Here is a 27,776-nt window from a genome sequence, read left to right on the forward strand (position 1 = left end):
CACTTGGCAACGTGGCTCATGCGACGGTGCCGCCTGAGGGACCTTGGCAACAGGCGCCAGGCCGCACCATTCACCCTTTCGCCACCATGGAAGACTCACGTAGGTTTCGTTCTCGCGTCCTGTACAGCCAAGCTAAAGAGATTATATATAACGTAAATAAGAGAGAGAGAGAGAGAGGGGGGGGGGTAGCAAGCCCCTTTGAGAAGAGTGATGGAGTGATGTGGCACAGCGCGGTCTCCCTGAGCCGCGCCTGAAGGCTCAAGTTAGAGTCGATAGAGTATAGCAATGGTTAATTAATTACGATGATAGCCGGTTAGTGTGTCACAATTGATTAGTTAGTCAGTCAGGCAGTCACTCAGTTGATCATTGTCATTCATTCATTCGGTCAGTCAGTGAGTTACAGTCAATCGGTTGGCCACCGTTGGTGGGTCGGTCACTTGTCAGTCACTTGGTGATTAAGACAAACGGTAATGTGCTCTGCCAAAGAACTAGCTGCATACATACCTGAATAACTGGGGCCTCTTAACTTCTTGGCGTCGGTGTGCCGTTTGATGTATCGCCACAAATAGATGGTAGTCTTTTGATCGATGATACTTAGTGTGTGCCGCCATTATGGCGAGCAAAAGGTAAAAATTGCATCATAGTCTTTGCTGACGATGAACACGCATAACAGCGTTTTTGTGTGTGTGGTTCATTTTTTGTGTGTATGTGTGTTTGTTTGTTTCATTGTGTGTTTGTGTATGGTGTGTATATATTTGTTTGATTGTGTGTGTGTGTGTGTGTGTGCGTGTGTGCGTGTGCGTGTGCGCGCGCGCGCGCTTTGTGGGTCAAACCTCCGTGGGGTCTTAATGCGTGTGTGACATGCACTACACGCATAGGTCACTTTTTTATCTTCTATACTATTACCTCCGGTCAAAACGTCTCTCATTTCGCAGGTATACGTGCAGTGTGTGGATGTGAAACTTTACGACGTGAAGGCTTAGGTTTGCTGAGTAATGTGCTGGTTGTGTGCCGTGGATGTCGTTTCTTTAGTGTGTGTGTGTTTGTGTGTGTGTGTGTGTGTGTGTGTGTGTGTGTGTGTGTTAAGCAGAATCTGGTATACGGTCCTTCTAGCCTTTGTGCGGATGATTGCTGGTAGGTCGGTAGCTACTGACCGATCGTTATTTTCCTTATTTGTTTATAGTACGTGTATACATATTTATGGCCTGTCTACTTGTCTGTGTCACTTGTCGTATGTCAGTGGAGTGTGTACGTAAATGTTTGACGTGGATATATGTCTGTGTCGGGTATGCGTATGTGTGTGGGATCTGTATATAACTGGTGATGATGTATGTGTGTGGGATGTATAATATACACAACCAGAGATTAGGTCTTGTATGTATGCCACGCAGCTGTGTATGTGTATAGGTGTGTATGTTTATAATTATATGACGTGTGAAGATTTATATCAATTTACAATAACTTTTCTTCGCTCAGGGTCAGGTGTACCACTACCTTGGCAGCGAGCGTCTGGCAGAGAAAACCCTCATGGACGCCATCAAGGTGGATCCCTTCGACCACCATTCATGGTAAGAACACGACCCACTACGTATGTACCTCACCTCCCCCCCCACCTCCACTCATGCCTGGACCACGCCTTCCTACCCCCGTCACTCATGTTCAGATTACGCCTCCCCACTCATACACCCCCCCTTCACTCAAGCTTAGACCACCCCTCCCTACCCTTACTTTCCTCCCCTTCACTCATATTCAGACCACCCCTCCCTACCCTTACTTTCCTCCCCTTCACTCATATTCAGACCACCCCTCCCTACCCTTACTTTCCTCCCCTTCACTCATATTCAGACCACCCCTCCCTACCCTTACTTTCCTCCCCTTCACTCATATTCAGACCACCCATCCCTACCCTTACTTTCCTCCCCTTCACTCATATTCAGACCACCCATCCCTACCCTTACTTTCCTCCCCTTCACTCATATTCAGACCACCCATCCCTACCCATAATTACCTCCCATTCGCGCATAATCAGCCCACCCATCCTTACCCTTACTTTCCTCCCCTTCACTCATATTCAGACCACCCCTCCCTACCCTTACTTTCCTCCCCTTCACTCATATTCAGACCACCCCTACCCTTACTTTCTCCTCCCTTCACTCATATTCAGACCACCTCCCTACCCTTACTTTACTCCCCTTCACTCATATTCAGACCACCCATCCCTACCCTTACTTTCCTCCCCTTCACTCATATTCAGACCACCCCTCCCTACCCTTACTTTCCTCCCCTTCACTCATATTCAGACCACCCATCCTTACCCTTATATCCCCCCTTCACTGGTCCACGCCTCTTTACCCTTACACCCCCCCTTCACTCAAGCTTAGACCACACCTCCCTACCCTTACATTCACCCCCTTCACTCATCCTCAGACCACGACTCCCTACTTCCCATCCCCGTACACTCACCTTACCCACCCTTCCTTTCCGGCCTCATTCCTCTCCCATCAACCCTAATTTAGCAAGCAACGACCGCCTCCCATGGTTTGGCTACGACCACCCGTCAACACTCCCCTTAACGCTACCATTAGGTACTCCCCCACATTCATCATCACCCCATTCCCCTTACATTCCCTTCATTCTTCCCTCGTATACTACAACATTTCTATTGTATCCCCTTCCTTTGGCCCTCACAGCTCACCATCACTGACAACCACTACTATTCCTTGTCATCCTCGTCGTCGCGGCATCCACACCACTCCAACCACTGTCTCACCATCTTCCATCTTTACTTCCACCACCACCGCCACTGTCTTCTCCACAACATTTATATATCTATTTTATTTTGTATGTTTTTGCTGATTCTTATGTTTCAGGTTTCGTTTTCGATTCTCAGCTTTCTCTCATTTCTTTTACTGTAATTATTTTCATGTCTTCATTTCTTTCGCTTCATATGGTGTGTGGGTTACTACGTTCGTTTTACACGTAGAACAGATTTCTTGGTGCTCTTTCTGCTTTACTTACAACACTAATGATGAGAAGAACAATAATTCGGTAACATGCCTAACTCCCCCATATACTTCCCAAGGTAATGAAAGAGTAAGCAGAGAGAGAGAGAGAGAGAGAGAGAGAGAGAGAGAGAGAGAGAGAGAGAGAGAGAGAGAGAGAGAGAGAGAGAGAGAGAGAGAGAGAGAGAGAGAGAGAGAGAGAGAGAGAGAGAGAGACTCAAACCGTGGCGTAACTGGTTAGAACGCTGCGCTGCCAGGCTTCACGGTCTGACAGGGCGGCGGTTCGTCTCCCGCTTAGGCCGGATTCTTTCCGTTGACTATAGGAGTGGTTACTGTCCCCCCTTGAGCAAGGGAGATGAGGTGTATGGTGTGTGAGGTCCTGGCAGTACCCACTGATCGACGATAAAGAGCACTTGCTCATTTCAGGCGGGTACCTGCTGGAGATTACGAGTCCAGCACGTGATCAGGCCGTGGTGAATTACACACACCTCCTGACCTTCCCTCTCCCTCCCTCCCCCCCTTCTTACCTGCCTCAGATAACACACGAGTCACTCACCAGTCTAGAGCAAAGTTAATTCACGTCAAGCCCTGGTGACATGACCTGCCTCAAGGACCTGCCTCAAGCTGCACACACAATGGCAAGGCGGGGAGGAAGTAGAGGGAGGGAAGGAGGAAGGGAGATAAGCAGGGAGGGAGGAAGGGAGACAACAAGAAAAATGGGAAGCACGTGCTCTTTACCTTCCCTTAGTCTTCATTTCTTTCTTTTCCTTGTCTCCTCATTTTTTATCTCCTCTCTCACAGCATAGAGGAGTGGGGAATGAATTGAAGAAGGAGAAAGAGGGAGGGAGACAAGTAAGGGGAAGCACATACACCTTTCCCTCTTTTATAATAAAAAAATATAGCCTCCATTCCTTTCCTCTCCTTGTTTTCCCATTTCTCTTCTCTCTGACAACAAGGGCGAGCAAGGAATGAATGGAGAAATGAAAATAAGGAAGAAGAGAGATAAGAGAGGGAAGACACGTACATCTTCCCCTCCTTTATCCCCCATTCCTTTCCTCTCCTTGTTTTCCCATTTCTCTTCTCTCTCACAACAAGGGCGAGCAAGGAATGAAAGGAGAAAGGAAAATAAGGAAGAAGAGAGATAAGAGAGGAAAGACACGTACATCTTCCCGTCCTTTATCCCCCATTCCTTTCCTCTCCTCGTTTCCCCATTTTTCTCTCTGTAACAAGGGCGAGCAAGGAATGAAGGAGAAAGGAAAATAAGGAAGAAGAGAGATAAGAGAGGAAAGACACGTACATCTTCCCGTCCTTTATCCCCCATTCCTTTCCTCTCCTTGTTTTCCCATTTCTCTTCTCTCTCAACACAAATAAGGGAGAAGGGAAGAGAAGGAGGGAAGGAGGGAAGTTAAGGGAAAACATGTATACCTTTTCCTCTTTCCTTGACTCCTCTCTCACAACACAGGGGAGGGAGAGAGGAAAGATTTTTGGGAAGTGTGAGGGTGTTCTTTCTTCCCTCCCTCCACGACCTCACATCAAAGGAGGGAAGACAGCAACTACCCTTTTTCCTTTCCCTTCATTTCCTCCATTCACGACCTCCTGCAGCGACCATGCAAAAGAGAGGAGGGGAGGAATAGACAAAGTGCCTTTCTTCCTTCCCCTCCCCTTCTCCCCTTCATAGTCTCCTAAAGCTGTCAACTAAGGGAAGAAAAGAAGGGAGGATGGAAGAGAGGAAGGAATACGGGGCAAAGGGGTGGTACAAAGGGAGCAAGGGAGGGAGAGATGAAAAAAAAGAAAGGAAGAAAGAAAATATGGCAAAATAGAAGGGGAAGAGGGAGGGAGGAAGGATGGGAGGGAGTCAAGGCGTGTCACCGTGTCCACACCTTGTCTCTCCCTGACCCCTGCACGAGCAACAGGTTATAATCTCATAAAAGATACATTTTTGACGAGCAGGAGAGAGAGAGAGAGAGAGAGAGAGAGAGAGAGAGAGAGAGGGGGGTGGGGTGGGGGGGGACTAATTTATTGCAATCGTAAATAATGCTGTGTTATAGATTGTTTACCTGCCTTATGGAAAATTGTTGTTGTTGCTTTTTGTCGTTATTGTTATTTTTATTATTTTTCCACGGCTATTACTGCTGCTGCTGCTACTACTACTACTACTACTACTACTACTACTACTGCTACTACTTCTACTACTATTACATAAAAGATACCTCCACCCATGTTTATTTTCCAGACACTTAGGGCCGCTTTCAAAGTCACGTTTGTTTGTGTTGATCGTTACCAGTGAGCGGCGATCGCCGCTACCAACAAGAAATCCGCTTTCACAGTCGTGTTTCGCGGCGCTGTTTGTTTGCATCAGTACCAGAGATTGGAACCTCTGGTAACGGAGCTCTGGTAGCCGCGGGGGCTCCCCAATGGAGCTTACCAATGACATTAATTAGTAAATAATACAAATTCTTGCTCTCAAATGGTTATATTATTTCTTTAAATAGATGTGAAAAAATACTAAACAATACAGCAACACGTTGCACGGCTTCAATGGTAATATGAAAAAAAAAATTGAAGAATTTGAATGACATGAACTCACTTCACCTGCTGACCAGTAAACGTCCTGCTGAGAATTTCAATTTGATTGATTGATGGTTTACTGTTGCAAAAGTACACAACAATTAAAGAAGGAAGGACTTTAATACTTGTCACCATTATTCACCTGTTATGCCTTCTTGGTCAAACTCGTATTATTCTAGTTAGCCTAATATGTATGCATAGGGCATATATATAACGAAATCAGCCCTATTAAGTAAAGAATAAATGTGAAGTCTGATAAATAAGTGTGAATAATGAATAAATGTAATTGATATAGGTGAAGAGTGTCTTGCTGACATCTGCTAATATAAGAAAACTTTAATTAATACTTCTCACCATTATTTCACCTTTTCCGCCTAGGAAATATTAGGCTATCAGCAGATTTGAGGGGTGTATCAGCGAGACACTCCACATTCTTTCATCATATCTATTCTTCACAATTACTCTTTATATTTATTCTTCACGTTTACTTTTTGTACGTTTATTTTTCATATTACTCCTTCATAATCCTCCGCTCAGCTGATGTAATGCTGACATTTCCCGCCGCTCCGGCATACCAACACTGCCGAATCACGCGCCTTCGTCTTGTCATGATCGTTACCACGCTGGTAGTCGCCGATACCACGAAAACAGCGACTGTGAAAGCGGATCGAGGCGATGGTAATGCCTGTTACCAGGATGGTAGGGCCTTTGGTTAGGGTCCGTACCAGACGACTGTGAAAGCGGCCCATAATCATGAAGGGCTCCATAGCTTGGAGGTCATTAGTCCCAACTCTGCTCGCTAATGACTGTAGCATCTAACCATATCACTAATACTACTTAGCACTAAATCTATACATAACACCTTATCATCTATTGCGTCTAGATCTCCCTTTCCTTCCCTACTCTTGTCACTCCCGACCCACCCTAATGTCACTCTCCACCACTGTGGCTTCATAGTCCATATTGGAGATGTTGGTGGCTTTTGGTCCAGAGTGTCTGGTGCCCCTGAGACATAGGAACCCGACCTGAGCAGGGAGAACGAGAGGCGACACCTCATCCAGGCGACAACGTGGCTCCTTGGCTGATGCTTCTTTTCTGAGATTAGTTCCGCGAGTCGTGCTTAGAAGCATCGGGCCCTGGGACCCATCCCGCCGGGTGTGGTGAAGACTAGGGGGGTGAAGCTGCCCTGATCCACAAGTTGGATTCTTTCACCGTATGCCCTTGTCTTCTCCTGCTCGTTCCTTTGGTGGACGGCTTCCAGGGGCAGCTCACGTTAACAGGCAGCCATCGCGCTGAATATGCGGATGTCCATGAATGCCATCTGTCCGCGCACCCAGAATCCGCGGGCACTTACATCAACCCGTGACTCATGTGAAGTATTGGCCGTCATGTATCTAAGATGTTCGCCGTCCAGGGGGAGCAGTGCCGGCTCGGTAGTGACGTCTTGGCATACTTCCCCGAGCACTACTACTACTACTACTACTACTACTACTACTACTACTACTACTACTACTACTGCTACTACTACTACTACTACTACTACTACTACTACTACTATCATTGTTCTTTATTTTATTAGTTTTATTATCATTATTCATTTACTATTATTATTACTATTACTATTATTTTTGTTGTTGTTAGTAGTAGTAAAAGTGCTGTTATTATTTATTATTATCAGCACTATCATCATCATCATCATACCATAAGCGCAAACAATGAATCTGCAAGAGGCGAATCCCCTTGGATTTTTATATTTTTTTATTTCTTAATCTTCCTCTTTGTTTCTTCTCTTTTCTGTTCTTTCTTTATTTTTCGTGTGCTTCTTTTTTTTGTTCTTCTTATTTTTATTATTATTATTATTATTATTATTATTATTATTATTATTCCTAGAAAGCTCTGACCATTCTTCTGCCCTATGTATCGATTAGTTTATGTAACCTTTTCTCGAAGGTGCGGTGCCTGATAGATAGATAAAGAGACAGATAGGAGGGTGGAGAGGTATAAAGTGAGATAGAACGGTGCGTTATAATGGTCAAGTGGAATTATAAAGAGGAGACGACGGAATCATGTCCTTGAATATAGAAGAGTAAGCTGAAATTAAATGGCTGATGAAGGCATTGAGAGATAGATAAGTGTTTTGGGAAGCGTCAGGCTGCGGAAGCAAAAACGGAAGAAGAGTACAAGGCGTTCACGTGGTATTTACAGAATTACTTGAAAGGGTGTGTTATGCAGGGAAAGATAAGCCACTGACGTCCTTAGAGCTAAAAATATTCATGTGTAAGCTGCTATTCTGAGGTATTTCAATTTCTCTTCGGTAAATATCTACGTTTTAGTCTTTCACCTTTCACTTTTATAAAATTCCAACAATGGTTATGGTGATAGTGGTGCTGGTGATGACAGTGGTGAAGATAATAATTTCACACCTGGTCGTTCTCATAATTTCACACCTGGTTGTTCTCATAATTTTCCACGGATTTCCCTCTCATGTCCTTCTGCTCCTCCTCTTCTTCCTCCTGACCCACCTACCTACCGTCCTGCTTTCTCTTGTCCTCCTCCTCCTTCTCTTCCTCCTCCTCTTCCTCCTCCTTCTCCTCCTGTCAAGTGGTCAAGCCAGCGAGGTCAAGTGTCAACACGACCGTCATAATGCAGTGGTCATGTAGGGTTTCTTGCAGTATGTTCGCTCTGCCCTCTCCTTCTCCTCCTCCTCCTCCTCTGGTCTCTACTTCTTGTCTCTTGGTGCTTCTCTTCCTTTTTGCTGAGTTTTAGTAGTTTTTACTTTTACTTGCTTCGTCTTTCTCTTCTTTTCTTTCTTCATTGCTGACGGCGTCGTCGTCTTAAAAGGATAGAGGGGGGGGGCAAGATGCCTTCCGGGCACACTCTCGGTGCTTGTGCTACCATCGGGGAAGACAGGCTGCTGTGGCGGCGGAAGGTGTGGTGAATGAAAGAAAAGATTTTTGCTCAGTATCAAGGCAGGTTATAAGAATATTTAGAAATACATATACCCGCTAGTTTATGCTCTCTCTCTCTCTCTCTCTCTCTCTCTCTCTCTCTCTCTCTCTCTCTCATATAGAGAGAGAGAGAGAGAGAGAGAGAGAGAGAGAGAGAGAGAGAGAGAGAGAGAGAGAGAGAGAGAGAGAATGAGCTCAAGGAACGTCCGCTAAGTGCTTTTGAATTACCCCCTCCATCCCTCCTTCCCCACCCACGCCTGGTTCAGGGTGAGAGCAGGAGCAACGAGGCCTACTTGTACCAGGGAGGGAGGGCGATGGCCAATGACCTGGGATGAGGAAAAATAGAGCAGACCAGGGTGGTTGATGGGCTGTGTGCCGCCTGGACGCTAGGACGGGGTGTTGCCGGGGACGCTGCCTGATGGAACTAGCTGTAGAGGAATGCTGTGATGCGAGGCACTGAGTACCCATAAAGGAACTGCTTCCTATACGGGGTCACGTAAGGAAAAGAACAGCCTATGTTGATGGTTGAATTTAGGTGGTGGTGGGGTGCGGTGGGGGGTGTCTATGTGTATGTATGTGTGTGTGGGGGGTGAGGGGTGGGGGGGAGGGGTTGTTTGTTTGGGTTTTTGCGTTTGTGGGTGTGGTTGATTACGTACCAATTAACTGCATTCTGTACTGGACATGCAGAGAAGAGGAAAGTGGGTGTCGATGGGCGAGTGGGCAGAGTTTAGGTGTGTGTGATATGTGGGTTTTGCTCGGTGAACTTTACATAAAGTTACAGGATTTGGGGTTTGGTAAGTATAAGTTTGGGATGAGTGTGATTTGTGACCGTAAAGACAAGTGTTGGGGATGGGAGGGAAGTAAGAAGGGATGTAGACGAGCTGTGTGGTTATAATGGAGCTGGTGACTGTATTTGTTGAATTAGGAAGAGGGATATCTGGTAGGTGCAGTCATAGTGTTGTGGATGAATGGATGTTGGGTGAGGGAGGAAAGTTTCCCGAGTGTGTTGATAAAGTGACGTGAGTGTTTGGTTAGGAATATAATTGTCCATTGTGTGTAGGTGAGTGAGAATCAAATCCGGGGTGTGTAGCCATAGTTTTGTAAGTGTGTATGGGTGTAGGAAATCGTTTTCACTGCCGTTACACCTTGACGGCCTAGCCCTGCTATACCTCAGCCACACTCATCATATAGGCATCGCTCTTCCTCCTGGGTGAGTGTGGATGTATGTAGGTTGCGGGAGTGCCGCTGAGTAGTCAAATGTGGTCACTCTTCACCGTAGACTTATAAAGGGCATTATGAAAGAGAGGCGGAGCCGGGGAGAAGGCATAGGCAAGGAAGCATCACAAGAATCTACAAAAGGACAGTGATCGTACGCAAAGAGTTTTAGAAACCCCCTTTTGTTTTTAGCTTCTTACTATTCATGGCAATCTTGCTCTATATATAGTACCTGCAAACTGAGAGATTTCTTCTTATCTTTTCTCTTTTTTGTATCCCATGTAGTTTATCATTTTCCTGTAAAAAAATATCCCCACCCCTAATCCATCCTATCACCTCTTGAAAATAACACTGGAATTCCTACTTGACTGCTAAGATTGTTCCACTCCGCCACCAACAAATTAGTAAAGTCTGAGGAGTGAAAGTGAAGGGGACAGGTGCGTCAGGGTGGGTGAGGGGAGGGATAAGGGTACGTCAGCAGGTGAAGGGAGGGAGGAATGAGCTACAGCAACAGAAGCACCAGTAGAGGGGTGACGCGGTGCACTTGTTAGGTATCCTGCGGTAACTTTCGCCGCCGACTACATTTCCTTATACGTCACTGAGCACCACCACCAGCGACTAATCTACTATGTTAGAGTAACCACCTTGCCACACCCTTCGTGGCCCCCGGGATAGATGTTCACTGTTAACGGGGGCACAGACTTCTAACAAGACTCCTTCCCTGTGATGGGTTACTTTTCCATATAAATTCATATTATTTGTTAATGTTATATGGAATAGTAAAACCAATTATAGTTTTTAGCTCCATCGTTGTCGTCGTGTCACCGAGTAAAGCGTAGTTTCTCTAGCCCTACGGCTGCTGTCATGCTCCATTTGAAGTGAAACAGCGTGATGCGTTCCTTGTTCGTGCGTTCAATAGTTTGATTGGGCACTTGACGAACACTGATAACCCGTCTCGCTCTTAGACCCTTAGGCTGTCACCTCACACTATCTCCCAGGACCCATGGTGGAGGAGAGAGATTGGCCTTGGGCTGATCACCGTGAGCTATGTGCCGGCGACCATTATTCCCCGACAAGTACACGGGAAAGAGGTTAGCCGAGATGAAGCTGTGGTAGTGCATGTGGCAATATTTCACGTCCATACGCCATCTTAGAACCATGAGCCAATTTTTTAATAGAATTTATGTCAGCCTGCCGCTGTGGCCTCCCCATACACCTGCCTCACACACATGCTCTTTACACGCCGCGCACCGCCCCTCCCACCTCCCATTCGCGACGGCAAAAAATTGCCGGAATATGTATGACGGTGCCGGTGAGGCCGGCGAGGACCGCGGCGGCAGGGTCCTGTGTGAGGTGCGGAATGCCGGCTCCCACAGCCCAGGTCAGGAGGCTGAGCCGTGACCCTCGGGCCGGCGGGCCGGCGTACTGCTGTCATCGATGCACCATTCCATGCGGCGCCCACCACGCCACCCGCCCACCGCCGGGAGGAGGCTTTCCAGCCGCCGCGCTGCCCACTGCCCTCTGCCCGCAGTGTGCCGATTGCTGAGTCATAAATTGTAGCTCATGGCGAGCAGATACTCGGAAATTCACTCCTGACCCATACTGATGCATCCTGCATAATTGTTGTTGCAGTGTTAATAATTATAATAACAATGATTATTATTATAATGATTGATACTGTCCTTATAATCATTATAATTTATTATCATTACCATCATCACCATCACTATCATCTTCGTATGTATCTCCATCCCTACTATCACCATCACAATCGTCCGCATCATCACCAGAACCATCACCATCATCATCGCCCGTATCACCATCACTACCGTTACCATAATCATCCATACCATCACCACCATTACCATCATCATCCACATCACCACGCTTTTTGTCTGAGTTTCGTACAAAACCTTATTGGTAATGGTCGCGTCCATTCCCCCAGCCATGGCCCTCGAGCCCCTTCCCTTCCTCACTTTAACCAGCTCTCTTCTTTACCCACCTCCCCTTCCTTCCCTTGTACCTCAGCTCCCCTCCCCTCCCCTCTCCCCCATCTACCAATCCCCTCTTACTCCAGCACCCCACCCATCTGATCTTTCCCTAACCCTCCCCCTCCCCTCTTCCTTTATCTATCATCCCTTCCCCTTTTTCTAGCTATCCTTTCCCCCTTCCCCTATCCCCATTGTATATGGGCGACAGCTCGGGCAGACTCACGAGTATTCTGTTTGTTTACCCAACCTGCACGCCTCTTTTCTATATGGGTGACTTTACCGTTTACTTATGTTGTTCCTTTAACTTATTTACGAGTATTTGTTGATATAACATTGCGCGTGGTGGATGTATCACAATGTAGGAGGGGTATAAAGCTATCGGAAGTAAGTGTTGGAATGCAAGTGTGAGGGTTGTATTTTCTTTTTGTCTTCATTACTAGAGCTCGAGTTGGCTGCCTTGTTATTTGTCCACCTTGTGGCAGGAAATCCATGAGGTAGTGTGGTGCTGATGGGAACATTTGCTCTGCCTTGGAAACGTTGAATGAAGCAACTTCTGGCTAACCAGGGTTCAGTCTTGACTAAGTCAAACTGTCGATCACCTCGGATGAGATAGTTTAGTTTAGTGACAGTGTGTTTTGTTTTCATGTATGTCGGCTGTTTTCTCCATTGGCTACATATAAATCTCTTTGGGCATTGGTACTCTTCACTTTAACCTACTACAAATGTCGCTGTATTGAGTGACTCGGAAGTGTTTTATCTTCCCCTCTCTTGCTGTCATATTTAATGGCCACTCGTATGATTATTTTATAGGACCCAACCAGCTCTCGATCAACACAAACTCTATTATTGTCTTAAGTTATTTTGAGACTCTTTTCCTCATGTCTGTTGGCTGACCCACCTATCGGCTGCTCAGAAACCTTTGAGGGCAGTGGCAACCTTTAGATTAATCAATGATAATGCTTAGGATTGCACGTGTTCGGGTCTTGGCATTATTGGCGTAGAGTGATTAAGAGGTGAGGTCGTAATCACTGGCAGTGATCGCGTGATAAGCAGTTGTAGCTAGCCTGCATTAGCTTCTTGCAGCCTTGACATGATAGTAAAGCTAATCAACTGCCGCCCAGCCATCACCAGCTGCAGATAATACTCCCCTGCTATGAACAGTAATCCCCAGTCTCAATGCGATCTTAGCCTTTCATTACCTGTTTTGATGTCATCTCCCTCCTGCTCCTGCTGCTGCCTCACGGATTCGGGTCACTTCTTGCTCTTTTTTTCTCGGTCTGGAGGGCGAGGTATTGATAATGTATGCATGGACACTTTTATGGCGGTTCTCAACGGTACGTATGCGCGATGGAACTGAAGATGGTGTTTGTTCCACCAGACAAGAGGCAATTTACTGATTCTGTCGTAATGTGCCCTACTAAGGACCATTCACATTTTTCCTTCGAATATGACCATTCATACACTCGACAATCGTCCACATTCCCTCTCACCTTTGTGCCTGCCTTTCTACAGATACTACATCACTCACGCCACTACATGTCATACCATACCACACCCTACCTCACCTCACCGTACTTCACCACACCATATCACACATCATACCTCCCCTCTCTCTCTCTGTGGAGAGAGAGAGAGAGAGAGAGAGAGAGAGAGAGAGACACTCTTCCTCCTGTCCCCTCACAGTCAGCAATAGTCAGAAGGAGTCAGCAGTCTTTCATCACAGTGTGCAAGAAATGGTTTGCTTATGTCGGGGAAATGATATCATTGGAAATGTTTAATGTAACTATTGTGTGTGTATACCGACGCGTGTGCTCTCTCTCTCTCTCTCTCTCTCTCTCTCCACTCATCGTTCGTGTGCCATTTTCCTCCACCTCCCATGCTTTCTCCCCTACCTCTTCTCCTCCTGTTCATCATCGTCATCATGAACACCATCTACTTACATATCACTGTCCTGCGCACACTTCTTTGCACCATCTTCGCCGCGTGCACACTCTTCCTCATCCTTATCTTCCCATGCACGTTCCTACTTTTCCCTATTAACTTCTGTTTGCCTTCCTCCTCCTCCTCGTCTCCCTAGCACCAGCCCTATGTGCCCTCCCTGTGTATTTCCCGTACTTCTTCCCATGCTCCTTGTGCAGCATGCTGTTGTACTTGTTTTCCTAAAGCGAGTTGTCCATGCCCCATCCCCTACCGTGTAGTATGTGGTACACACCTGCCATGTATTGCTAACCAGCTGGCGGCCTCCATGCCGTGCTTGCTTGCGAGGCAGTGGGTGGGCGTGGCTGTCAACACGACGCCCGCCCGCCCCCCTGTCGCAGCGTGCTCACCGGGCAGGTGGTTCTGGCCTCCTCACCGATCTTCCTAACGGCAGCGCCCGCCTACACCCGCAGCCCTTCCGTATACTACGTGACGCAGTGAGTGGAATAAATCCTCAGCGTAGAGGAGACAAGAAAAATATGTACGCAGTTGTTGCGTAGTGCCAAAAGTATCAAGAGTAGCAGTTGCGACAGGAGCAGCAACGGCGGCAGCAGCGGCGGTGGTGGCAGCAGCAGCAGCAGTGTGGTGCAAGGAGCTGCGGCGTGGCCAGGGATCGATGTTAGCTATGTGCATCCCCCTCCGTCCCTGACGAGGGAGACGGGGGGAGATGACGGTGGGATTGGAGCAAAGGAGGAAGGAGTGATAACAGGCTGTGGAATGTGGAGACTTGCGATCTAAGGGATGAGGCTTTTACCAGTCCACTGTGCCTATATATATATATATATATATATATATATATATATATATATATATATATATATATATATATATATATATATATATATATATATATATATATATATATATATATATATATATATATATATATATATATATATATATATATATATATATATATATATATATATATATATATATATATATATATATATATATATATATATATATATATATATATATATATATATATATATATATATATATATATATATATATATATATATCAGTGCTGGACACTTCCGCTAATTAGTCCGCAAATCCGCAATAGCGGAAGTTCCATTTCATTTGCGGATTTGCGTTCGCGACAAAAAGGTCGCTACTTTACGGATTAGCGTTTGCGATATTACTTCCGCTAACCTCCGCTAACACGTGGAGGAGCCAGCCCGGTCCAGCCCTGACAGCCTCAATCTGATAGATTCTTCAAATATTAAAATAAAAACTGATTAACTTGAAAACTTTTTTTAAGTTGTTGCCTTATCCACTTTTTACAAAAAACTTATTCACATAAACCTCTAGGGGGATCTTATTATAAACATCATAATAAGTATTTTGAAGGAGACCGGGCATATGAATATGGAAATAGTTGAGACAGTCACACTGATGAACTTCCTTTGGTCCTTCTCATTAAAAATAAGTTTAAAATAGATGCTTATCAGATTATTACAAATAAATTAGTATGATTATAAAACGTCCATACTTGAAATAGCAGTAGCGTATGTATGGTCAATGCTGGATATGAAAAAATTGTTTTCTTTATACACTTGGTCTTAAAAAAAAATGAAACTCTGAATACCTAGCTACAGCATTACATCGCAAATAGAGTGAAAAGAGATTCGAGAGCTATTGATAATAGAGTTTTTGTTTGCGGTTTGCGTTTGCGGTGTCAAGTTTTGTGGCGGAAGACTGCAAATATTGTGTAGCTATTTACGATAGCGGATTTGCGATTTCGATTGAAACTAAATCTCGAAATTGGCGGATATATATATAGATATATATATATATATATATATATATATATATATATATATATATATATATATATATATATATATATATATATATATATATATATATATATATATATATATATATATATATATATATATATATATATATATATATATATATATATATATATATATATATATATATATATATATATATATATATATATATATATATATATATATATATGTAATAAAGATGGCTGAAGGGCCACTTGGGACTGGCGGGGGGGGGGGGGGGGGTGTCACAAGAGGTTTGTCTAGAACAATGCATTATTAGGACAAGCCGCAGTCGAGAAGCCCGCCGCGTTGAGGCTGCCTACTCAGGAGGCCCTACAAAGCCTCTTCCTCCTCAGCCTTCCCACTCATGCTGATGCCGACAGAGCATCAGCAGAAGTAGCTCAGTAGCCTTTCCAGTCTCAACCGTCGTCTAGAGCAGCGGTTCCCAAAGCGTGGTGCGCGCACCCCTGGGGGTGCGTGAGCTGTGCACTACGGATGCGTAAGGAAAAAAAATAATGTAATAGCGGATTTTATGCCATTAAAATTTCAAACACATCATTAACTGCCATCGTTTTTAAAACTAACGTATGCAGTACGCTTCAGCGGAGTTGTCTGCTTTTTATTTGAAACTTACCCAGACTCTGAACACATTCATTCACCCCCCATGTACATTTTCGTTCAGTTTTGACAGCCATCGCTTAGAGCCTAATACTTTGCGAGTACAAAATTCGTAAAAAAATGGACAAAATTTCAGGAAATCGACGGGACTTTAGTACTGCTAGAATCTTAGCGGGGGTGCGTGGACTCGATCACAGCCTGGGAGGTGGTGCGTGACCTGAAAAGTTTGGGAACTGCTGGTCTAGAGTGTGGAGCCCCCGCCTCCTGTTGCCGGGTTATGCTTATTACGTGATATATCTATCTATGTATACCCGTCCGTCGCCACCTCAGTGATGCATCACCTGGCTATGTTAACTTTCGCTACGCACAAAGCAATATACTGAGAAACTATTTAATCCCTGTCTATCTAATATATATGGTTCCTCCCGTTTCCTCACAGACTGTAAGACTACACAGATTTTCCTCGCCGTCCTCCTCTATTTCACACGATACTCGCTCGCTTTTAGAACCCTCATACGTCAGAGCACGACATAGGCGGCGGCATGTTGCGGAAGCCATCGTCTCACAACCCCAGAAGCCCTGCGTGGATACCCGCCACCCAGGCGGTCCAGACGCCTCACCCGCCCTCACCTGCCACTGAAAACTCGACCTCTTGCATTTTTCAAGATTTCCGGGAAATACATTAGTGGAGACTTTTTGCCTCATTTGGACGCCGCTTTTTTTTTCCATGCCTCGAGACACCAGTCTGACGCTGCCTAAAATATAAGTAACTTGAGGCTGCCCTCAGCCATGGTAAATCTAGATTTCTTTATTTTAGGGGGGTAGTTCTTAAAAGCAAAACTCACCCATCCTCTCCCCATTAATCCGGAATGCCGCACTATAAAAAATAATGGGTGTGAATTTTATAACGTTAGTTCCACCTCTACACTCCATCCCTCCCCACTACTGAGCATGTTTCTAAACAGGACAGGTGGAAGCCACACCTGTGTCTACGATCACCTGTAATGCCGTGTTTGCACAATCAATCAACGACCTTCGTGTGATGCACCTGACGCTACTCAGTGCTCCCCAAACACTCAAGTTTCTAATTAGCAATAAACGAAATATTGCCTTAGGCATGTATGTACATTTTGAGACAAACCGATAAATTCAGATAAATGTAGAAGCAAAACATCATTCAGAGATGTCAAGAAACAATTTGTCGTCCGCGGCCCTGGAGACGTTTACTGAGGGTATTATCATTCTGGTCCACACTTTGATTATTGTAAAGGAGACACGGGATCCTGAGTGCTGGCCGCGCTCGGCGCGCGCACGCATATGTGTGTGTGTGTGTGTGTGTGTGTGTGTGTGTGTGTGTGTGTCTGTCTGTCTGTCTGTCTGTCTGTCTGTCTGTCTGTCTGTCTGTCTGTCTCTCTCTCTCTCTCTCTCTCTCTCTCTCTCTCTCTCTCTTTGTTTTAAACATCGAGATACATATGACAAAAGGGGCGGGGAAATTGTCTCCATGCTAAAGACGACCTCTGTCTTGAGGTCGCCTGTCTTAAAGCATTGTCACTAGTGTTGTGTAGTGCTTGTGCTCAGGCGGATGAGACTAGGGCGGGTAAGTGTGACACCAGGCATGAGCCGCCACCTTCACCTGCTGGGTGTTCATTGCCCTAACGCCCACTTCATCCGTGAAGGCGTTCCACAGGTGGGCCGTGGCACTCGTGAAGGCCCTCTGGCACCTGGTTTTGCGGCTTCTCGGGATTTCAAGGAGGAGGTCGTTAGCCACCGCCGCTCTCGTGGTGTGCTGGCTTCTCCTCCAAGGGACCCTTAGTGCCGCCAGGTGAGGTGTATGTTGGACCTGGGCCTTGTGTAGGGCTGTGATGGCACCGACCCTTCTCCGGTGCCCGAGGCTGTCGAGCATACAGCGGGGGGCGTCCTGCTGGTGATGTAGCTGCTGTCGATGTTGCCGCTGCCGCCACTGGTGTCCATGTGGTCGCTGCTGCTGAAGGCTGCTGGCATCGCGGATGAGTCGCTCTGCCCTCTGCACTCTGTCCAGCAGCGAGAGGTGGCATTCGGCACTACTCATCCAGGAGAGAGGGAAGTATTCCATGACGGGCCTCACCTGGGCTTTGTACAGCCTCAGGAGGCCGTCTGCGTCGAGCAGGTGCCGCACGCGACGCAGGAGTGTCACCCTCAGGGAGGCTCTGCGCGCCACACACTCCAGGTGGCGGTCGAAACTGAGTCTGGAGTCGACCTCCACCCCCAAGATGTTGATGGAGTCCTTGATGACCAGGGTGTCGTCCCCAAACTTCAGCCGTCCCTGCAGGAGTCTGGCGTCCTCCCCCGAACGTGATATGACCATGGCCTGGGTCTTCTCGACAGCAAACTTGACTTACCAACGTCGTCCCCAGGCCATGATGTCACCAAGATGGCGGTTGGTGGCTTCGATCATGTCCGCAGTTTCCTCCCTGGTGTAGCTGTGGGACAGGGTACAGTCTTCGGCGCAGGCTGAGGCCACAGGTAGGCCACGGAGCAGCTCGTCTAAGTATGCGTTCCAAAGAATCGGGCCCAGTACTGGTTCTTGTGGAACGCTGGCAGTGATTGGGTAACTGCCTGAAGTGCACCCGTTCACCACTACCCTCAGACTCCGGCCGTGCAGGTAGCTCGAAAACAGCTGCAGCAGTTGTCCTGTGATGCCGAGCTGATCGAGCTTGGCCAGGAGGCCCCTGTGCCACACACAGTCGAATGCCCCAGCAATATCTAGGGCAACAACAAGTGAGGGGCGACCAGAGTCCAGGGCGTCATGCCAAGACTTGCTGAGCAGGAGGAGGAGGTCTGATGCCGAGCGACCTCTCCTGAACCCGTGCTGACGAGGAGACAATAGATGGTTCTCCTCCAGGTGGCGCGTCAGCTGCTCAGCAATAATCTGCTCCAGGATCTTGCTAACAACCGACAGGAACGAGATTGGGCGGTAGTAGATTGGGTCTGTCTTGTCCTTTTTCTTGAAAACCGGTGTGACACGAGCCTCTTTCCACAGGGTCGGCCAGGCCCCTGCGCTTAGGCACTGTCTGAAGATTCGTGTGAAGGGGGTGCGACAGCTCTCTCTCTCTCTCTTTAATGATGTCTCGCCCGCGCCACACCACACGCACGTCGTTCCAGCATGCAAGTCGACGCTCGCCAGCCCAGCCTGCATGCCCTGCCTCTCCGTTGAATGTTCTCAATAATGACGTCAGTGAATGATGATAAAGCAGTAGTCTACATACTCCTACACCACCCGATCCCCTTCCTCCTTTTCATCGTTACTGTCACCATCATTATCATCGGTATCGTCATTCTCATTGTCATCATTTTTCCCATCATCCTCATTTCCATCCTCATCCTCCTTAATATCATTATACTCATTTTCCCCATTAAAATTAGCATATACCCCTTTTCCTCTTCATCCTGTCCACTTTTTCCTTTCCCTTCTCCTTTTCCTTTTTTTCTCCTCTCATCGTCTTTACAATACTTCCGAGTTCATACTAAATCTTTTCCCTTAGACTTTTAATAATTTATTTGAAATAATTTAGTGAGGCACTTCCTCAAATCATCAACTAATGTCATATGTTATAATTTTCGTCCCTATTTCCCGCTTTGCACACCTTTTTTTGTAGGAAAATATTAAAATAAAAGATAGTATTAATGAGATAATTTTCCCTTAAAAAACACAATACTCGGAGTCTCATAAGATTAGATTTCCCAAGATCGTCTCGAATTTTTTTACCTGTCATAGGATCAAATAATATCTCTACAACCGATGTCAGACCTACTGGGCGGTAATGACATTAATGATTTATCCCTGGTGTCAAGATACTTTCTAACAATGGTGGCCAGAGGTTTGGAAAACATATCTAACTTCCTTTAGATAAGATTAACTTATCTTTTCCTAATTGTAGAATCAATCTTTTAACTTTGTAGGTCTCCATTTTCTGTACGGAATTTTCAGAGTTTGAGTAGTAACAATCTCCTTGAAAATAAGTATACTAATCTTGCACGGACATTTCGTCATACGAATCAAAATCAAAATCCTCTGCTCTCTGCTCTTTCTTACCGTTGATCCCCTCATTAAATTTCACAGCTCCTTGGGACCCTTCTTGACCTCAGTTTGACTTTAACTGCATAGTTGATTCCTAGCAGATTTCATCAGAACTTAATAGTTGTCAATTCTGGAATATGGGATTCGCATTACGTTAGTTATTTCTTATTTTCCATCGCCGATAAAACTTCAGTTCATTCTTTTTTTGTAATTATGTTCTTCTCTTTCCTTTATCTTCTTGTTCTTATTATCATTCTTATTCCTCGTCCTCTTCATCAGCATCATCATCATCACTGCCACATTTTTCCTCTTATCTGTTATGTAAACCTAAACTTCCTCTTCGCAGCCTACACTCTGCCGTCCACCACACTACTTGTATCACCCACACATAATTCTCAGTACACTATTGCCCTAAAAACAACACGCGTGCGCTCGCGCACACACACACACACACACACACACACACACACACATTCACTCAGTCATTCATTAACCGTGCCCCCTGTCCACCGAGCAGTGAATAGGCACCGGGTGTGAGTCGGAGTGTGTGAGGGTATGAGGTTTCAGGCGTACCCAGTAACTTCAGTCACTTCTAAGATTCGATCTCAGTTAGGGAGGGCGCCGGCTGGCGATCGCGAGCCTATTATGTGGTCAGACCATGGTGAATAAATAACACACACACACACACACACACACACACACACACACACACACACACACACCGCTCCGATAGCTCAGTGGTTAAAGCTCTGCGTTGCCAGGTTTCGTGGCCTGGCAGGCGGAGGTTCGAGCCCCGCTCAGGTCGAGATTTTTAACAAGGAGAGGTTACTGTTCCCCTTTGAGCAAGGGGGATGAGGTGTGTGGTGTGTGAAGGTCCCGCCTGCACCCAGAGATCGACTATAATGAGCTTCCTGAAATCGGGAGGATACTTGGTGGCGATGACGAATCCAGCTCGTGATCAATTACATACTTGTGGTGAATTGCACACACACACACACACACACACACACCGTAACAGACTTTTCGAGGACACCCAACCTACTCCCTCCTTTGCGGTTTCGATACACCAAGAATTCTGGCCTATATAGGAAACTCTTTCATTCCTTACTGCCCACCATGGAGACACTTAAGATTCCCTCTAGCTTCCCAATCCACTCAATCCTGTCTACATTCCAAACAAGCTCTCATTCTTAACTCCCAGGCCACTTCCTACATTCCCGTCAACTCTCGAATACATTTAGACTTCTTTGGACTCTACTTCCCTACTACTCTTCCCTTGTTTATCTTTCCTTACAATGCGGACAACTTGACACTCACTATACACACACACACACACACACACACACACACACATCACAACCTATTCTTTCACTTACGAAACAAAGAAATCCTTCGTTCTCCCTTCACATTCCCCTCTTTTCCCCTCGTCCCGTAACCTTTTCCCTAGTATGAAGGCCAGACAACCGTCACTTATCACCCACACATGCTCCCAGCAACATCCGGAATATCATCACATCTCGAAATACGCCAAGACCCTCCAGATAAGGCTCTCTTTATGGACTCCTTCCCTCTCCCTCCTCCATCCTCTCCTAACTCTTTCCCTTTCCCTGGAGAACAATCCGGCACCCTGTCCCTCCTCCTGCACCCAACTCTCACTCCTCCGGCACCTGCGTGTGGTGGCGGAAGTCTACCGGGGTGGGAGGTGCGCCCGTGCAACAAGTTGAGCCCTGCAGCTGCGGCGTATTGCGACCGTGTGTGCGCCGCCGCCGCCGTCTCCGCCGCCACCGTCGCCACGTTGTGTGCTTCTGGCAACCCCGCAGCCTGTCGCCCCGGCCCAGGCGCAGAGAGGCTCCACCACCGCCGCCGCCTCCTCCTCCTCCTCTTCCTTCACCATCATTTCTACAACTGCCTTCGTACCCTACACTTCCCTCACCACCGCTGTCACCACTGCCTCCAAACCAACTATCATCACCCCCTTCATCATCACTGCCTCCTCAACTAATTCTAATACCACTTCTACCACTCCCTTCTTAGCTTATAACTCCTTCGCAATCCCTATCGCCATTGCCTGCACCAGAACCACCACCATGACTACTAATATCACCATCATTATTACTACTATCATCCCCACTAACACCACTGTCGTCCACTGCCTCCAATGTCCCATTCACTGGCTCCTCGACCATCATCATCTCCACGACTATTGCCTCCAGTCTCTGCCTCCACTACTTCAGTTCTCTGCATTCATCCCCGTCATTATTAGCACAGCCAACTATATTTCTATTAGACTTACCATCATCTGGCTCTACTAACATTACTACCAACACCACCAACAACCTTTGCCGTCAATACAGCCCCTTCCTCCATCGCTACCATCATTACCTACTTAAGTCTCCACCACTACAATCCCTCACCGCAACCTTCAACACCATCACCTCTCCACTCTTTTTCACGCTACTTCTCCATTCCCTACCTAAACGTCTACATCTCGACCTCGAATCTTTTTTTGTCACCACCACCACCACCAGCCTCTCCTCCATCACAATCAGCACCATCACCTTCTCCCCACTCTTCATGCTATTTCTCCATTTCTTTCATTACCTCGGCCTGTACCTAAACGCTTCCATCTCGATCTCAAACCTTTTTTTTTTTTTTACCACCAACACCACCACTACCACCAGCACATCTTTCCTCCTCCACCATCACCACCACAACTACTATCAGTCTCTCTTTCCTCATTCACCGACACCGCCACTACCACCAGCCTCTTTTTCCTCCTCCATCATCACCACCATCATTACTACAACTCTCTTCTCTTATATACACTACCATAACTACCATTACAACGCATTGCTTTACCCTCCACCTCTTCATCCTTCACTACCACCAACACCTACAGTGCCATAATTTGTGCCATCATCATCACTCATTCTAAATGCCATCGTTACTCTAACCGTCACCTCGCTAAGATACTTAACTCCCCCTCCCCCCACCCGCTCCCACTACTCAAACATATTCAGTACCAATTTATCCACCATCACTAGCAACGCACACAAAAACATCATCTCCACTACCACCACCGAAACCCCCACCACTACCACTCTACAACTACTCCTGCCGTTGCCTTGGCCACCACTACAGCCATCACCATAAGCATCACCACAGCCTTCGTACTCTCTTTTTCTTCCTTCGCCCTAACAACCTCAAGTATTAGCTCCCCGCCACAACACTTAACATCACTACCACCAGCACATCCTCAGTTGCCGCCATGAATGCCTACACCACCACTACCAACAACACCACTGCTGCAGCTGCCATCACCCCCAACACTGCTATCTGACACATCCACCACAACTGCCAAAACCACCACCACCACCGCTACGACCACCACCACCACCGTAGCATCCGTAACAACAACTATTGTTTTAAGCACAAATTATTGGAAGCTGGTTGTAAATTCTTAATTTCTTACTTTACATACCCTACTTTATGATGTAAAGAATGTGTGTGTGTGTGTGTGTGTGTGTGTGTGTGTGTGTGTGTGTGTGTGTGTATACTCACGACATTTCGTGAGCATGTGAATTGGGTGCGTCACTCCTGCTGTGTGCAGCAGAACCACCACCAGCGGCGGCAGCAAGGGCGAGGAGGGGTTAGAGGTCTGCTTTAAGTTCTCACAGCACGGCTCGCCAGACTTGCCGGCCTCTCGCAACCCCACAGTTAGATAGATGGATCGATCGATAGGTAGGTCATACGATGAATAGGCAGCTAAATTGAATTAGCGCAGTCCCTACCCATCTACTAACTAATGTGCATGTATTGTGCTTTGCTGCCCAGGATGAGTTAGGCAAAAACACACACACACACACACACACACACACACACACACACACACACACACACACACACACGACCATTTTTATATAGTGAGTCTCTTTTTACCCTTCCACCACCACCATAACTATTACCACTATTACCATTATTGTTGCTCTAGCAACAACCGCCCACCATTACCACAACTACAATAATTACTACCACTATTACCATTTCGACCAATCACCGCCACCAGATAAGACATTTTACATAAACGCAATCACAAATTCACGCTATCCACTACCATTGAACTCATCCCCCCCCCCCCCCCTTCCCCTCTTGTAACCTAATTCTGCTTGCTTTAGCCCTGTTAAGCCCTCACTCGTGTGTGTGTGTGTGTGTTTGTGTGTGTGCGCGCGCGCGCTCTCAAATATTGAAGATGGGTTACTTACTTAAACCTTTAGGCTTTTTCCTCGGGTTTCATCTCTCTCTCTCTCTCTCTCTCTCTCTCTCTCTCTCTCTCTCTCTCTCTCTCTCTCTCTCTCTCTCTCTCTCTCTCTCTCTCTCTCTCTCTCTCTCTCTCTCTCTCTCTCTCTCTCTCTCTCTCATGGTTGTTTGTATTTTTCATTTTTCTTTTACTAATACTTACCTCCAGTTTCGGGGTGAGGTTAGGAGGAGCCGGAAGACGAGGAGGAGTAATATTGGTGGAGGGAAGAGGGAGGGAGAGGTCGATGTGGAGGTAAAGAGAGGAAAAGGGTTAAAGGCGATGCTCTCTTAGGACGATTCTGTGTGCGTGCGTGTGTGTGTGTGTGTGTGTGTGTGTGTGTGTGTTGTCCGGTGATAAGTAAAGGACCACCTTAGTTGTGCGCGCCGGCGTTTGTGTTTTTTTTTTTTTTTTTGTGGGGGGGGGAGGGGGGTGGTCTTCTCGTGTGTGTGTGTGTGTGTGTGTGTGTGTGTGTGTGTGTGTGTGTGTGTGTGTGTGTGTGTGTGTGTGTGTGTGCGTGCGCGTACATATTATGGTGTACATCTGCAGATTTTACCGTGTACACCAAGGTTAACATGACAAAGGTTCAGTGCATACGTGTTGCTGTACCTGTATGGGTACACACACACACACACACACACACACACACACACATACGGAGCTCTGTCGTTCAGTGGTTAGCGCACTCGCCTTACAACCGAGAGGTCGCGGATTCGATTCCCGGGCGGAATGGACACGGATGGACAGTCTACTTTAAACCTGGCTCCCTGTCCACCAAGCAGTGAATGGATACCGGATGTAAGTCGAGGGTTGTGTCCCGCCTTCCGGGTGTGTGAGTGAGGTTTCAGCTGTACCCAGAGATCCGTCACTTCTGAGCTCCGATCGCAGTTGGGGAGTGTACTGGCTGGCGATCGCTTGGCTCTCGAGTGGTGAAACCATGATGAATTACACACAAAAGAGTCCTCACCTGAACAGGAAACTCAGTCTGGTAGGCTACTGCCTGGCGTTCGCATGTCGAGCACGTGATCTGATCACGAGGGACACATATTCTTATATACATGCACACATATACATACATTCACACATTTACACATGCATTCACACACACACACACACACACACACACACACACACACACACACACACACACACACACACACACACACACGTACACGTATATACGCTCGCGCGCACACGCACAGATACACAGACACTCGTAAACATACACAAACATACAAACAAACACATACATACGTTCAAACATATGCACATACACACAAACGAACAAACTAACAAACATCAGGACACCTCTCCTCCCGAGTTTGACCTTGCTTTTGGCCGCCTCTTCTGATTCTTTTATGGGAGCAGCGATTAGCGGACTTTTTTTTTATTGTTGTTTTTTTGTGCCCTTGAGCAGCCTCCTTTGTTGTAAAAAAAAAAAAATACTCACCTTACAAGTATTGTGGGTTGCTGTACTTGGTCGCAACTAACTGGGCACAAACACGTAGCCTTTTAAGTTGTGTTAGTAGGTTGTGGCGTTGCAGAAAACCTTTCCCCTTTGCATAAACTGCACCCTCATCGCTCCTCCTTGTAATGCATTGCAGCCAAGCAATGTGGCGCCGGGGCACGTCAAGGGCGGGGTTTGTGTGTGTGTGTGTGGGGGGGGGGGGGGGGATTGTGTATGTGTGTTTCTGTGTGCATATTTATAATGTATTTATGTGTGTATTTTTTGTTGTGTGTGTGAATGACAATGTGCATGCATGTGCATATGAATGAATGCATATGAGAGAGAGAGAGAGAGAGAGAGAGAGAGAGAGAGAGAGAGAGAGAGAGAGAGAGAGAGAGAGAGAGAGAGAGAGAGAGAGAGAGAGAGAGAGAGAGAGCTGGTGTGTTGCGCTGTGTTCAGGAGGTGCCAGCGGGGTCTGTGGCAACAGACGTGTTTACACAAATCGAATTCTGAGTGTTGAATTGTGTTGTGGCGATGATCAGTTCATGGGTGTTGCTATACTGCTCCACGATGTCTTGTTGTTTCACTCACTGAGCGCTAGACAACCGATGACTCTATGAGTTAAACTTTAAATGATGCTGTTTGTCACACTTGGCTCACGTGAGCAAAGCTTGCCATCGATCAATCCGGTAAAGTATAGCTTCACGCGTCGTGGTTACTTCAGAGACAGAATCACAATATGAATGCTAACGTTGGCCCCCGCCCCACTATAGATACCAGACTTTCCTATCTACGACCCACCTTCCAGAAGGCTGCAATATGTATTGATGATCTTTATTTGATGTTACCTTTGTCCACATGTCTTTTGCACCAACATAACAAGTACGAGGGTGGCCTTGGAACTGTATGAGTGTGGGGAGAGTCTATATTAATATTGAATCCGCCAATTTTACACGGCTTGCTCTGCGTGATATATATATATATATATATATATATATATATATATATATTATATATATATATATATATATATATATATATATATATATATATATATATATATATATATATATATATATATATATATATATATATATATATATATATATATATATATATATATATATATATATATATATATATATATATATATATATATATATATATATATATATATATATATATATATATATATATATATATATATATATATATATATATATATATATATATATATATATATATATATATATATATATATGTGTGTGTGTGTGTGTGTGTGTGTGTGTATGTTGTATGTATGTATGTATGTGTATGTTAGGTTGATTTTGGTCTCGTATTTAACTATTTTGTTGGTTACTACCAATATTTACTTTTTTGAGTACTTTTACATTTTTTTATTATTATTATTATTAAGTCCCGGTTGTCCGGCACAAATCTTTGCTTTCTAAACTACTATCCTACTGATTCTATCCCTCACTTAGTACTTTTATCTTCAGTTTCCTTTCCAACCGCTCTACCTCTGCTGTGGCAGACAGCCAGTGTTCACCTAAACCTATATATATTAACAGTTGTGTCTCGCATGGCTCTCCTATCTCCCACCGTCTTGCTGTTATTCATTAATGATCTTTCTAAAACACACCGTCCTATCCACTAATATGTCGATGTCGCTACTCTGCATTACTTATTATCTTTTGTCAGGAGATCCTTTTAACAGGAATGACAAGACTAGGCTGGAGGATGCTGAACACTTAATTTCACACCTTACTAACATTCCCATAGGGACTTTCTACTCTAACTCATCTATATAATGTTCAAATCCCCTATGCGACAGTTAGCCAGCAGCTTCATTCT

At 45.9% G+C, this 27,776-nt stretch overlaps 1 protein-coding gene across 5 annotated transcripts in view; it reads left to right on the top strand.

The window, feature by feature from the left end:
• Nucleotides 1-27,776, top strand: part of LOC127009404 (tetratricopeptide repeat protein 7B-like) — a 208,800-nt gene that overhangs the window by 173,465 nt on the left and 7,559 nt on the right. For all 5 annotated transcript variants that reach the window (XM_050882481.1, XM_050882482.1, XM_050882484.1 and 2 more), the window contains one exon: nt 1,477-1,568. In XM_050882481.1, coding sequence (XP_050738438.1) covers nt 1,477-1,568 — 92 coding nt within the window. The remainder of the gene's footprint in view (nt 1-1,476; nt 1,569-27,776) is intronic.

The sequence above is a fragment of the Eriocheir sinensis genome, chromosome 40 (genome assembly GCF_024679095.1).
Source record: "Eriocheir sinensis breed Jianghai 21 chromosome 40, ASM2467909v1, whole genome shotgun sequence".
Classification (NCBI taxonomy): Eukaryota; Metazoa; Arthropoda; class Malacostraca; order Decapoda; family Varunidae; genus Eriocheir; species Eriocheir sinensis.